General features: G+C 39.4%; 4 protein-coding genes across 5 annotated transcripts in view; all 4 read right to left on the bottom strand.

Moving 5' to 3' along the window:
- Positions 1-330: 330 nt before the first annotated feature.
- On the bottom strand, positions 331-1,799 carry LOC131329270 (short-chain dehydrogenase reductase 3b-like). Its single transcript, XM_058362365.1, has 2 exons — positions 1,718-1,799; positions 331-1,605 (listed from the first exon to the last, which is right to left on the bottom strand). The coding sequence occupies exons 1-2, from the start codon at positions 1,795-1,797 to the stop codon at positions 783-785; spliced, it is 903 nt and encodes a 300-aa protein (XP_058218348.1). The 5' UTR covers positions 1,798-1,799; the 3' UTR covers positions 331-782.
- Positions 1,800-4,562: 2,763 nt separating this feature from the next.
- Positions 4,563-5,890, bottom strand: LOC131329275 (short-chain dehydrogenase reductase 3b-like). The gene is made up of 2 exons (XM_058362370.1): positions 5,729-5,890; positions 4,563-5,552 (listed from the first exon to the last, which is right to left on the bottom strand). The coding sequence occupies exons 1-2, from the start codon at positions 5,743-5,745 to the stop codon at positions 4,724-4,726; spliced, it is 846 nt and encodes a 281-aa protein (XP_058218353.1). The 5' UTR covers positions 5,746-5,890; the 3' UTR covers positions 4,563-4,723.
- A 2,688-nt stretch (positions 5,891-8,578) lies between these two features.
- On the bottom strand, positions 8,579-10,723 carry LOC131329274 (short-chain dehydrogenase reductase 3b-like). 2 transcript variants are annotated; one of them, XM_058362369.1, is made up of 2 exons: positions 10,566-10,723; positions 8,579-9,663 (listed from the first exon to the last, which is right to left on the bottom strand). In XM_058362369.1, the coding sequence occupies exons 1-2, from the start codon at positions 10,580-10,582 to the stop codon at positions 8,832-8,834; spliced, it is 849 nt and encodes a 282-aa protein (XP_058218352.1). In that variant the 5' UTR covers positions 10,583-10,723; the 3' UTR covers positions 8,579-8,831. The 2 variants fall into 2 exon arrangements, with proteins under 2 accessions (XP_058218352.1, XP_058218351.1); XM_058362368.1 differs by lacking the exon at positions 10,566-10,723 and adding an exon at positions 9,772-10,188.
- Positions 8,579-14,199, bottom strand: part of LOC131329271 (short-chain dehydrogenase reductase 3b-like) — a 28,263-nt gene continuing 22,642 nt past the window's right edge. The window contains exon 3 of the transcript XR_009200698.1: positions 8,579-8,787. The gene's annotated coding sequence lies outside the window, so the exon portion shown is untranslated. The remainder of the gene's footprint in view (positions 8,788-14,199) is intronic.

Genomic DNA, 14,199 nt, shown 5'->3' with positions numbered 1-14,199 from the left:
AACTGTTCGAGGCTCGACTCGGTAAAGGCTCGTTCGAGTTCGATTCGTCTACTAAATGAACCGAACCTGAACCTCAATTTTAGGCTTGTTTCATAAATGAGCCGAACATGAACGCAACAGTATTCGGCTCGATTAGGCTCGCGAACCTGAAGTACATGTGTATCATGGGGATTTTATATAGTTATATAGTAAAAATTTTAAAACTTGTACAAGTCTAAACGTTTACAAGTACTAAAAATTTACTTATGTATATGTTTTTATCTTTTTATATGTATATGAACATATTTATGTACATAATGAAAATTTTATTTGCAGTTTTAGACCTGTATAAGAACATAAAAATATGATATTATTGAATCGTTAAGGCTCGTAAACAAGCTCGAGTTCGACCCAAACCTGGGCAAGCTCGGTTCGAGTTTGGCTCGTCATAATTTTCATTGAGTTCGGCTCGAGCTCGAGTTCGCTAAAAAACTTAACGAACGAATCTGAGTATTCTAATATTCGGCTCGATTCGGCTCGTTTACAGCCCTAAATTTAGGCGAGGTACTGTTGCAAGATGTAAACTATTGATGAGAATATTGAGGTAAATGGCTAAATATTGGTTTTCCCAGGCTATAAACCACTTGCATTTCGTCCTTTGTTAACTGAAGTAACATTTCAACCAAATGTGAAAACCAATAGTCATACTGGAAAACTTAAGAACTCCAACTAGGCTAGGGACAATAATGCCAGGAACACTCCTCTCCCTAATAAACCAAGAAAATGGCGATATCGATCGATAATCACATCACTGTTTTATGTGCATTTTGCATCAACGTAGCGATGGAATTGTCAACAACAGTGAAACCCCCATCAACAGCTAAATTATGGCCACTGACAAAAACAGATTCATCGGAAGCGAGGAAGAGAGCAGCCTCCGCGACATGGTTAGCTTTCAAGGCAATTCCTTTCAAGTTGCCTGCGGAACTTGCTAGTGCTTCAGCTGCGCTCGGATCCTCGATCCCCACCGCTGACATCCCCGGCATCACCAGGGGAGTGGCAACAAAGTAAGGAGAAACACAATTGACCCTTATCCCATGCTTTCCAAGCTCACTCGCCGCAGCTCTAACCAGACCCACCAAACCATGCTTCGAAGCAGTGTAACTGACGGGACCCAACCCTCCTAGAATGGACGCCGAGCTTGCCGTGCAAATGATGGATCCCCTTACTTGTCTCTTAACCATGGCTCGAGCAGCATGCTTTATGCATAATGCTGATCCTCTTAAATTTACGGCCACGGTTCGGTCGAAGCCCTCCTCCATTTCCATGTCTAGGATGCTCTCCATTGGACCCAGGATCCCAGCATTGCTGTACATGATATCGAGGGTGCCGTATTTCTCGATAGCGAAAGCCACGGTTTCTTCCACCTGCTTCTCCACCGTAACATCGCAGTTCTTGTAAATAGCTCTGTGATCAGGGCCTGCTATGGAAGCCACCACTTTAAGACCCAATTCCTCTTGAATGTCAGCTACCACCACAAAAGCTCCATTCTCCACGAATACTTTTGCAGCTGCCTCCCCAATCCCACTAGCTGCTCCAGTTATTATCGCAACCTTCCCTTCTAGTCTGAAACCAAACATTTAAAACGAGCATACAAAACTTGAGAGAGAGAGAGAGAGAGAGAGAGAGAGAGAGAGAGAGAGAGAGAGAGAGAGAGAGAGAGAGAGAGAGAGATCACCTCCTTGGCTTGGACATTTTGATCAGGAGACTGATGTGGAAGGAATGGCTTCCGCAATGTATGCAAGGATACAAGTGCATAAAAGTATGGACTTGCAGTCCTATGATGTTACTATATGTACATGAGAGAGACTTATTCATGGAGGAGCCGTGAATAAATCGTTTGCGGAGCTGTACGATCTCAATCGTCCATTTCGGCATTGGACGGTATGCATGGATTTTAAAAAAATAACTATTCGCCGGAAGAGTTTAAACTCTTCATGCGAAATAGTTTTTTTAAAATCCGGACCGTCCAATACACTTTGGACGCACGCGATTTGGCTCCATAAATGTTTATTCAGGGGAAGTTCCGTAAGAAAGTTTTTCTCTATGTATATGAGAACATAGGGTAAGTTGGGGGACTCGTGGCCCACTGATTGGTTGATGAAATTTGTATGCTATGAATTTTGTTCTTTTAACAGAAATGGCCGGAGAACATTACCTTAATGCGGTTAGTTTTTAACTCGAAAAAGATTACAGATAAGGTGGTGGAGATTGAGGCACGGACCAAATCGCTTCCTTGACACTATTCGTGCCTTTGACTGCGGAAGAGCTCTGGTGTAATAGACCACAAGTCTGCAAGCCGTCCCCAAGATACAAGAAGCCCAAGGACTTAGTTGTATACCCTTCCAAGTTTACACAATTTGGAGAGTAAGAAGCTCTCAAAAAATAATATACTTTCTTAACCCAAACACAAAATTAGGCGTAGAATATGACTTGTTTGCGGTCCAAGTCATGAAACTAGTACACTAGAGGGGAAGGGGAAAAAAAAAAAAAAATCCTTATGCTGCTGGTTAGTCTATCCACGTTTTCCACTTTACATCTTGGATGGGAATTTTGCAAGTACTAAAGGGAAGGTGTAAACTTGGGAGCTGGCTCCTGTCCAGTTATAATTTCTTCGGTCCCGAATCCAGTTTGGGCATTTCGGGCTCACAATAACGATTGAAATCGTTCATTTTGTAGAGCTCGTGAGTTTGTTGTTCATGTAAAAAATTAACTTGATTGGACATTGATAAGTAGACAATCGAAATAGATATGTACAGGAAAATTGGGATGAAAAATTAGAAACTTAAAATTTTCATTTTTTTCTTGTAAAAATTTGTTTCAATCATGAACCTTTCGATGTTTAATCAAGCTAATTTTTTTTACGTGAATAACAAATTCCACAAGCCCCACAAAATGAACAATTCTAATCCTTGTTGTGGGTCCGGAATGGCCCACAAAGACCCAAACTGGACCCATAGACTAAGAACTTTCAATTGCTTCAATCACTACTGTTCAATAATGTTACAGCGTAAATTTTTTTATTTTTTTGAACACATTCAATTTATTTCATATCAAAAGCCCGAATGCAATACAGATTCCATCAGAAGATACAAGGATGAACCAAAACTATTAAAACTTCGACACAGGCACCCACTACAAAAGCAAGACCGACGGAATCACTACATGAGAACCAATCTAGATTCAGATAAAAAAGAATTCCAAACGGACCCTCAGCTTACACCTGAGAAAGCACATATGAAATACGGACGACTTCATGGCCGTGACCAGCAGTGGTACTGTTGTGGTCCCTTGTTGTTTGAACTGGAAATGAACAAGAGCATTTAGTTCCATTGCTTTCAACACTCACGATCGATTCAGGAAGAGAAAGACTACTACAAGTCTCACCATTTCTTCAAGGGTATATATTTTCAAAATATAGACTTGACTCTACCAGTCAAGCAAACAAATCTAACTTGACTGACGGGAATTCCTTATTGGCTGGCTAAAGCTAAAACACAGTATTGAGTGTTAGACTGTTGCACTTTCACAATAAGTCTCATCATTTTGCTGCTAGTCTATCCACGTTTTCCACTTCACATCTTGGATGGGAATTTTGCAAGTCAAGTACTAAAGGAAATTAAGGTGTGTAAACTTGGGAGCTGGCTCCTGTCCAGTTATAAATTGTCCAGTCCCAAATCTAGTTTGGGCATTTCGGGCTTACAATAACGATTGGAATTGTTCATTTTGTAGAACTCATGAGTTTGTTGTTCACGTAAAAAATTAGCTTGATTGGACATTGATAAGTAGAGGATCGAAACAGATTTGTACAAGAAATTGGGATGAAAAAAAATTAGAAACTTAAAATTTTCATTTTTTTCTTGTACAAAATTGTTTCAATCATGAACCTATCGATGTTTAATCAAGTTAATTTTTTAAATGAATAAAAAATTCAATGAACTCTACAAAATGAACGATTCTGGTCCTTATTATGGTCCCGGAATGGGCCCACAAAGACCCAAACTGGACCCGGAATCGGACACATTAAAACTAGAATGGAGCCCCCGTGGCCTCATACAAGTTTTTATTTGGGAAGTCAAAAAGCGACTTCCTAGTTTGTGATACAATTTGAAATGAGTTTCACACTCCTTTTTGATGCGTACACTTCTTCTTCTTCTTTTTTTGTCTTGCATAAAAAAAGTTTCACCGAAAGACAAAAAAATATAGCGCATATACCAAAAACGATTTTGAAAATTATTACCCTTTTTTTTATTTGGGTAGTCAAAAAAAGACTTTCTAGCATTTGGGTAGTTAAAAAAGGATTTTCTATCTACAAAGGTTACCACATACTGTATAATTTTATTAGAACATCGAGGCATCCAACTCTAGATAAAGCTTGATTCATAGAGAAGGCCAAAGAAAAGAAGATCAAAAAAAGAAAAAAAATACATCCAACAAAAGATTGAATGAAACCACTAGGAGATAAATGGAAGAAGCAGCTTCAGCAAGACTTCTCGAGCCTTTATCTGGTAGGTCATCAAGAAACATAATCCAGCATCAAGCTGAAGGCTTAAATGCAATTATTTATTAATTGGAGTATTTGTTATTGGAAAACTTAAAAAGTCCAACAGTTAAGACAAACATTTTCTTGTACTCCAATAAATCAATAATACGAGTAGTAGTCTATCAAGTACTAATAATCACATCACTGCTTTATCTGCGTCTCCATTAACATAGTGATAGAATTATCAACGACGGTGAAACCCCCATCAACAACTAAATTATGACCACTGACATAAACGGATGATTCATCAGAAGCAAGGAAGAGAGCAGCCTCTGCGACATGCTTCGCTTTCAATGCAACTCCTTTCAAGTTGGCTGCGGAACTTGCTAGTAATTCAATTCCGCTTCCGCTCGCGTTGTTAATGCCCATCGCTGACATCCCCGATATCACCAGGGGAGTGGCAACAAAGTAAGGAGAAACACAATTGACCCTTATCCCCTGCTTCCCTAGCTCACTCGCCGCGGCTCTAATCAGACCCACCAAACCATGCTTCGAAGTGCTGTAAGATATGGGACCCAACCCTCCCAGAACGGACGCTGTGCTGGCCGTGCAAATGATGGATCCCCTTACTTGTCTTTTTACCATGGCTCGGGCAGCATGCTTTATGCACAATGCCGGTCCTCTTAGATTTACAGCCATGGTTCGGTCGAAGCCCTCCTCCATGTCCATGTCTAGGATGCTGTCCATTGGACCTAGGATCCCAGCATTGCTGTACATGATATCGAGGGTGCCGTATTTTTCGATAGCGAAAGCCACGGTTTCTTCCACCTGCTTCTCCACCGTAACATCGCAGTTCTTGTAAATAGCTCTGTTGAAATCAGGGCCTGCTATGGAAGCCACCACTTTGAGACCCATTTCCTCTTGAATGTCAGCCACCACCACGAACGCTCCATTCTCCACGAATAGTTTTGCAGCTGCCTCCCCAATCCCACTGGCTGCTCCTGTTATTATTGCAACCTTCCCTTCTAATCTGAAACCAAACATTATTAAACATAAAAAAGAATTCTACAATCAGAAGCTTCTCATGATCTGCATGGCTTAATTAACCACAGGAGAGAGAGAGAGAGAGAGAGAGAGAGAGAGAGAGAGAGAGAGAGAGAGAGAGAGAGAGAGAGAGAGAGAGAGAGAGAGAGAGAGAGAGATCACCTCCTCGGCTTAGACATCTTGATCAGGAGACTGGTGTGCGGCGGATGGCTTCCTCAATGCAAGGATACGATAAGAGAGGAATTGAGATACAAGTGCAGAAAAGTATATATGGATGGATTTGCAGTACTCTTGTGATGTGCTTTATATAGAGCCATACAGGGCATGTTGTGGTCGTAGCTAGCTTGTGGCACATTAATATTGACTGGTTGGTTGCTCAAATTTGTATTCTATGAAGGACAAAGTTCACTTTGACCCCTGTGATTATCGCAATATGCGATACCCCTCATGGTTTAAAACAAAGTAAATAATTTATCTGTGGTTTTGAAAATGTATAGATAGACCCTTGCCGTTATATTTTCAATTTATATTAACGGACACAACATTAAAAGATCGATATACCCTCATCATGTCCTTGGATTCTTTTTCTTTTTTAAATCTAACCACACCATCCCTTATACCAAAAATTGAATCCAAACCGTTGATATTGTAAATTTTAACGAGTACTACATTTATGCCAAAATTCAAGTCAATCAAAAAATGAAAAGCTCATGGTCGAATCGATATTGTTATGAAATTAAAATTTCAAATTTGAATTTACTAAAAATTAGATCACTTGGTTATTGATGCCTGATCGAGATGATTTTTTACGGAGATACTCTATTCTTTATTTAATACATTATGAACGACTCAGATTACATTCCAGAGAGTTATTGATGCGTGTCAGATTACCTCTGTTAATATGGATAAAAAACATGACGGCATGTGGTCTATTCGCACATTTTCAAAACCACAGGTAAGTTATGTGCTCAGTTTTGAATCATGAGGGAAGTATCCGCACATGACGATAACCAAAGAGGACTTTACCCTTCTATGAATCTTGTTGTAACAAAAATAGAGAATATTACCTGGATGCAATTTTTGGTTTAGCCAAAAAAGAAGATTAACGTACGATGGGGTGGTGGAGATTCAAGCATAGACCAAATCACTCTTGAGACTATTCGCGTGCCATTAATGGAGACTTCCGGTGTAATACACTACAAGTTTGCACGCCGTCCCCGGGATCGATACAAGAAGCCAATAGTATGTACTTTATCGATAAGATATTTTAACAAATCTGAACCATTAATTACTGAGATGAGTTGCCGAAATAACCGTATGAGAAGTCGGGTCCTTTGTGTACGTAGGAAAAGATCGATCCAATCCTACACAAACCCGTACACTAATAATAAAAAGGAAAGACATTTGTTCGGTTCATAATTTAGTTTAATTTTTATTTTGTTTTTCAATCATTACCCTACTTTTTTTTCCAATTATTACCCTATTTCTCTAATTATTACTTTCTCATCTATTTCTATCTCTCTCTAATCATTACCACTCTCTTCAATTATTACCCTATTTCTTTCTCCATTACTATCAAAATTAAATTAAACTCTCAACCAAATAAGCTATCTTTTTGCTGGTTAGTCTTTCCACGTTTTCCACTTTACACCTTGGATGGGAATTTTATAAGTATTAAAGGTTAGGTGTAAACGTCGTAATGAATAAGAAATCAATGCCCACATTTCTAGCCACGAATTTTTTATGCAATTTTATAGTAGTTTATAGTTTGTGATACAATTTTTTATTCGGGTAGTCAAAAAAGAACTTCTAGCAGCAGGTTCGTGATACAATTTTTGACTTGGGTAAAATGACTTTCTAGGCAAAGGCTGCCTATGTTTTGTTTTTTTTTTTTTTTTGAGATTATCACATTTCTCAATAGAATGTTCTAACGAACAAAAAAAAAACACTTCCCCTGGAAACAGAGCATTTGAGAACTACCAAACCATGATTAACAGTGATTTTCACGTGGCCCCGTTTCACTAAAGAGAAATAAGTACTGATTTTTTGAATTAAAGGTGATGTAAAATGAGAGAATGACATGTCTCGTAAAGCGAAAAATAAGTACTTACAAAATAAGAGCCTTGGCAGAATGGAATAGGTTGTAACTTCCCTCCAAGAACATTATTGGTAAAATCTGACTAATGCAAACTAACTAGAACTTGGAGAACAAAACTACATTCTAAAATCAACTATTTTTTAGCGATACAAAAAATGATTATTCAATACAGCGAAATCGATCCCTTAGTACTCAATCATGTTCAATGACAGCAAGAACAAGGGGTAGCTAGTAGCTACATGGAAATAAGTTTGATGGCGGCTTGCTCTGTTTTTTTTTTTTTTTTCCCTGCTACCTTGAAGACGTGATTTTTCCAGGCAATCGGATTCTGATCAATCGCCAATTGTTCTTCTTTCCTCTGCGAAGTTCGTTCTTGCTATACTTCTTGATTCATTTTCCCCCTAAAACTTTTAACCCAAATGCGATTTATTGGTAATTAGTATTTTTTTAGTGTTCACAGTATATTTTTTGTCGTTAGTATATATTGAACGACCAATGTATGTGTAAACCCCTATGTTTATGCTGCACGCCATTCATGGCATTCTTTCCATGTACTTCCTGTGATGTAATTGGAGCTTTATCGACAGAAACAAATCAATTTAGATAGCACATTGCGATTCTGGCGGCTTATTGAAAAGGCCTCTTACTATAAAGAGGGCGTATAAGCAGCTTAATGCTTTGCTGATAACATAGAAAGGGGCAAGCCAAAACCTACTCCTACCAAGTTGCCGGCTTTCAGGCCTACCTACCTACTTTAGGGTTTATGTAATGTATAAAAAAGAGTTTGGCTTTCCCTGGTATGAGCCCATTTCTCTTTTGGAAGGAAATCCAAAAACGAATGTGAAAATCATTACCCATTTTTTATTTGGGTGGTTAAAAAAAGACTTTCTAGCATTTGGGTAGTTAAAAAAGGATTTTCTATCTACAAAGGTTACCAGATATAATTTTATTGAATTCGACAAAGGGATACATCGAGGCGTCCAACTCTAGATACAAGAAAAAGCCTGATTCACAGGGAAGGCCAAAGAAAAGAAGAAAAAAAATAAAAAAATACATCCAACAAAAACTCGTGAGCCTTTATCTGGAAGCATCCATAAACACAAACAAGCAGCTTCAGCAAGAACTCTTGAGCCTTTATCTGGTAGGTTATCAAGAAACAAAATCACATCACTGTTTTATCTGCTTCTCCATTAACATAGTCATAGAATTATCAACGACGGTGAAACCCCCATCAACGACTAAATTATGACCACTGACATAAACGGATGATTCATCAGAAGCAAGGAAGAGAGCAGCCTCTGCGACATGCTTCGCTTTCAATGCAACTCCTTTCAAGTTGGCTGCGGAACTTGCTAGTAATTCAACTTCGCTTCCGCTCGCATTGTTAATGCCCATCGCTGACGACATCCACGATATCGACTGGGGAGTGGCAACAACGTAAGGAGAAACACAATTGACCCTTATCCCATGCTTCCCAAGCTCACTCGCCGCGGCTCTAACCAGACCCACCAAACCATGCTTCGAAGTGTTGTAAGAAATAGGACACATCCCTCCCAGAACGGACGCAATGCTGGCCGTGCAAATGATGGATCCCCTTACTTGTCTTTTAACCATGGCTCGAGCAGCATGCTTTATGCACATCGCCGGTCCTCTTAGATTTACAGCCATGGTTCGGTCGAAGTCCTCCTCCATGTCCATGTCTAGGATGCTCTCCCATGAACTCATGGTCCCGGCATTGCTGTACATGATATCGAGGGTGCCGTACTTTTCGATAGCGAAAGCCACGGTTTCTTCCACCTGCTTCTCCACCGTAACATCGCAGTTCTTGTAAATAGCTCTGTCGACATCAGGGCCTGCTATGGAAGCCACCACTTTGAGACCCAATTCCTCTTGAATGTCAGCCACCACCACGAACGCTCCATTCTCCACGAACAGTTTTGCAGCTGCCTCCCCAATCCCACTGGCTGCTCCTGTTATTATTGCAACCTTCCCTTCTAATCTGAAACCAAAACATTATGCATAAAACAATAAACAAGCATTCCATTTCTACAATAAGAAGCCTCTCATGATCTGCATGCCTAGTTAACTAGAGAGAGAGAGAGATCACCTCCTCGGCTTAGACATCTTAATCAGGAGACTGGTGTGCAGGGGATGGCTTCCTCAATGCAAGGATACGATAAGAGAGGAATTGGGATACAAGCAGAAAAGTATATATGGACTTGCAGTACTCTTGTGATGTGCATTATATAGCTAGAGCCATATAGGGCATGTTGTGATCCTATAGCTTGTGGCACATTAATATTGACTGGTTGGTTGCTCAAATTTGAATGCTATGAATCTTGTTGTTGTAACAAAAATGGAGAATATTACCCGGATGCAACTATTCTTTTACCCGCAAAAGAAGATTAACAATGATAGGGTGGTGGAGATTCTAGCACGGGCCAAATCGCTCTCTTGAGACTATTCGTGTCATTTACGGATTACTTCGGGTGTAATAGACCACAAGTAGTCTGCACATCGTTCCCGGGATACAAGAAGCCCAATCACCTAGTTGTACACCCATACACAAGTTTACACAACTTGAAGAGTAAGCTCTGATCAAAGGCTAATATTTGTTGAAAATTGACTGGAATTCCTAAATTGATTAGGATTCCTATTCCTAATCGGTTTAGGTTTATTTAGTGATTTCCTATAAATAAGGATCTTGGAGGTTCCTAGGCTGATGGTTCTTTTGTTTAAAGGCTTAGATATTAGAATTTTGATTCATCTCTTAGGGTTCCACTAAGGGTTTGTGTCTTCCTTTTGGATTCTATCGAAGATTTGTCTCTAAATATCTGTTTGTGTCTCATGATCTGCATGCCTAGTTAACTAGAGAGAGAGAGAGAGAGAGAGAGAGATCACCTCCTCGGCTTAGACATCTTGATCAGGAGACTGATGTGCAGGCGATGGCTTCCTCAATGCAATGATACGATAAGAGAGGAATTGGGATACAAGTGCAGAAAAGTATATATGGACTTGCAGTACTCTTGTGATGTGCTTTATATAGCTAGAACCATATAGGGCATGTTGTGGTCCTATAGCTTATGGCACATTATTGACTGGTTGGTTGCTCAAATTTGTATGCTATGAATTTTGTTTAAGGGCTTAGATATTAGAATTTTGTTCATCTCTTAAGGTTTCACAACGGGTTTGTGTCTTTTTTTTGGGTTCTATCAGAGATTTGTCCTAAATATCTGTTTGGTGCTTTATTTAGAGTTGCGGGTATAGCCGATTCTTTATTTCTTTCCCCGTTTATAGTGATTCCTCTTGCTCTTCACCCTGTGGAGTATGAACGGTAAGGTGTAAACTTCTTAAGGAATAAGAAATCAATAGCTACATTTAAGAAATCAATAGCTACATTTCTAGCCACGAATTTGTGATACTCGTTTCTAGCCACGAATTGAATTTGTGATGCTCGTTTCTAGCCACGAATTTGTGATGCACGTTTTCATTTGGGTATTCTAAAGAGGACTTTATAGTTTATGAGATACAAATTTCTTTTTTCTTTTTTCTTTTTTTTGATCCGCTACAGATTTCGGGCCGTTCGGACAAATAAGCCACAGTGGCTTATTTTTTGTCCTTATTCAAATTTTTTTCGTATCACTTGGCTTATTGTCATTTTTTTTGGGAATTATTGCATCCTCACGACAAGAGGAATTTAAAAAGTAAAAAAATTTGACCGAAATCCAATTTTTTTTGAATAAAGACGAAAAAAGTGGCTTATTGATTTTTTTTCGTTTTTATTGAAAAAAAATTGGATTTCGGTCAAATTTTTTTACTTTTTAGATTCCTTTTGACGTGAGGATGCAATAATCTCCAAAAAAATGACAATAAGCTAAGTGATACGAAAAAAATTTGAATAAAGACAAAAAATAAGCCAAAGTGACTTATTTGTCTGAACACCCCCTAGGAAAAAAAAAAGGACTTCTAGCAGTAGATTTGTGATAGTACAATTTTTGATTTGGGTAAAAGGACTTTCTAGCTCTCCAAAACTTCCTAGCCCTAGCTACCTCCCTCATTCCCTCCCTCCCTCCCCCTGGGGTTTCCACCGTATGATGGGCGACGGGAGGGGGCATTCTCTATTAACGTTTCCTCTGCCTCCCTTTTACATTTTCGTCGACCTCCACCGTCGTCCTCTTTTCACCGCCTCCTCTCCGTCTTGCCTCCCTTTGGCTACCTCCATCACCGCTATCGAACAGAACCTCACGCACGACTTTTTCCCCTGTCATCCCAAAGTTCTGAGATCGCCTCGACTGGCTCGAAGCCATCCGCAGCCAGGACCCCGTCCAAATCCAGCCGTGACGCCTTGCTATAGATGTTTCGGCGACCAGGGGTCGGGTTGCAGAGCCCGGAGTCAAGAGGTTGCAGAACAGGGTCCGATCTGGAGTTGATTTGGAGAAAGGAAGGTTGGGTTGTCTGGTCCGACACCGCCGATGGGTTTCTTTTTTCGTTCTAGTTTTCTGCTATGATGTCCTGTTTGCGGGTGTTTCTCCCCTTCGGGGGTCTTTCTAATCCTTTTGGGTGTAGTGTGTTTTTTTTTTTTTTTGATGTTGGTGGTGTGAGTTTTACATGAGGTATTGTACCTCGCTTTGTAAGGAATTTGGGGTGTAGGTCTTTTCTCGTTGGAGCCTATCCACGTGGTTAGCTATACTCTCCTTGTCCAAGTAAGGAAGAATATGCCATTTGATGTCCTCTCTTGGTTATCAATGAATTTTTGAAACTTTTGGAAAAAAAAAAAAAAAACTTTCTAGCCAAAGGTTACCTTTGTGTGTGTGTGTGTTTGTGTGTTTCTTTTGTTTTTTTTTTGAGATTATCGCATTTCTCAATAGAATGTTCTAACGAACAAAAAAATCACTTCCCCTGGAAACAGAGCATTTGAACTACCAAACCGTGGTTAACAGTGATTTTCACTACCGTTAATTCATGGAATTTGATAGTATCCATTACCTACAAAGACCACCAATTGAGTCATCGAAGAGTTCAACAACGACCAAGAGTAACAAAAATGTGTAACCTCAGCTCCCTCCAAGAACATTATTGGTAAAATTCTGACTAAATAGAACTTGGAGAACAAAACTACTACATTCTACTAAAATCAACTGGGGTATTTTTTAGAGACGCGAAAAATGATTATTCAATACAGCGACATTGATCCCTTAGTAGTTAGTACTCAGATCATGTTTAATGACAGCAAGAACAAGGGGTAGCTACATAAAAATAAGTTTGATGGCGGCTTGCTCTGTTTTTTTTTTTTCTTCTTCTTCCTTGAAATTGTGATTTTTCTGGGCAATCGGATTCCGATCAATTGCTGATTGTTCATCTTTCCTCTGCCAAGTTCGTTCTTCTAAACATCTTGATTCGTTTTCCCCCTAAAACGTTTAACCCAAATTCGATTTATTGGTAATTAGTATTTTTTAGATTCACAATATAATTTTTGTCTTTAGTATATATTGAACGATGAAAGAAAGCGTAAACCCCTATGTTTATGGTGCACACCATTGGTGGCATTATTGCCTTCTACTTCCTATGATGTAATTGGAGTGTCCCACTTGGTGCTAATCCTAAGAAAATTCAAACTTGGCAACTTGTGGTAGATAGGGTGGAGAAAAAAACAAAATTCTCAATGAGTGCGTTGTGTGGGTTTAAATGTCTAGATCAGGATGTGGAAATATTAGCTCAGGTGATGGGGTGTCGTGTGGGATCTCTCCCATTGAATTACCTTGGGGTCCCACTTAGTGCTAATCCTAGGAAAATTCAAACTTGGCAACTTGTGGTAGATAGGGTGGAGAAAAGATTGGCAGTATGCAAGAGGAGATTTATCTCCTCAGGTGGTAAGTTGACACTTATCAATTCAAATACTAATAATCTGCCTATCTATTTCATGTCTATCTTTAAGATGTCAATTTCTGATGCAAGGACACTCGAAAAATTGCAAAGGCAGTTTTTTTTGGGGGGATTCTATTGATAAGAAAAAGATCCACTTGGTTAAATGGAATGGGATACGATAACAAAAAGTAAAGAATATGGAGGACTGGGGTTGAAAAGATTGATTGAACAAAATCATGCTCTCTTAGCTAAGTGGTGGTGGAGATTCAGTAGAGAAAAAGATTCCTTGTGGGCTAAAGTGGTATGCAGGAAGTATGGGTTATCACATCAAGATTGGCTCCCCAAATTACCATTTTCAGGCCGACCATCAACAATCTGGAAAGACATCTGTGAAATTGGAAACTCGGCTAATGAGGTGGGAAACATAATCCACAAATTTCAGAATTCAAGTTAACTCAGGTAGTAATCCATTGTTCTAGAAGCACAAATGGCTAGGGGATCAAACGTTGCAAGAGGAATATCCTAGACTTTATCTGGCATCGACGCAAAAAGAGGAGTTGGTTTGTAATATGATCAATACAGAGGGCAGTGGGGATAGGACTTTGTTATTTCGGAGGAGAATATTTCAGAGGGAAAGATCACAGTACGATGAGTTAGTAATGAGATTACA

The sequence above is a fragment of the Rhododendron vialii genome, chromosome 6a (assembly GCF_030253575.1).
Source record: "Rhododendron vialii isolate Sample 1 chromosome 6a, ASM3025357v1".
Lineage (NCBI taxonomy): Eukaryota > Viridiplantae > Streptophyta > Magnoliopsida > Ericales > Ericaceae > Rhododendron > Rhododendron vialii.
This window is presented reverse-complemented; position numbering and strand designations above follow the sequence as displayed.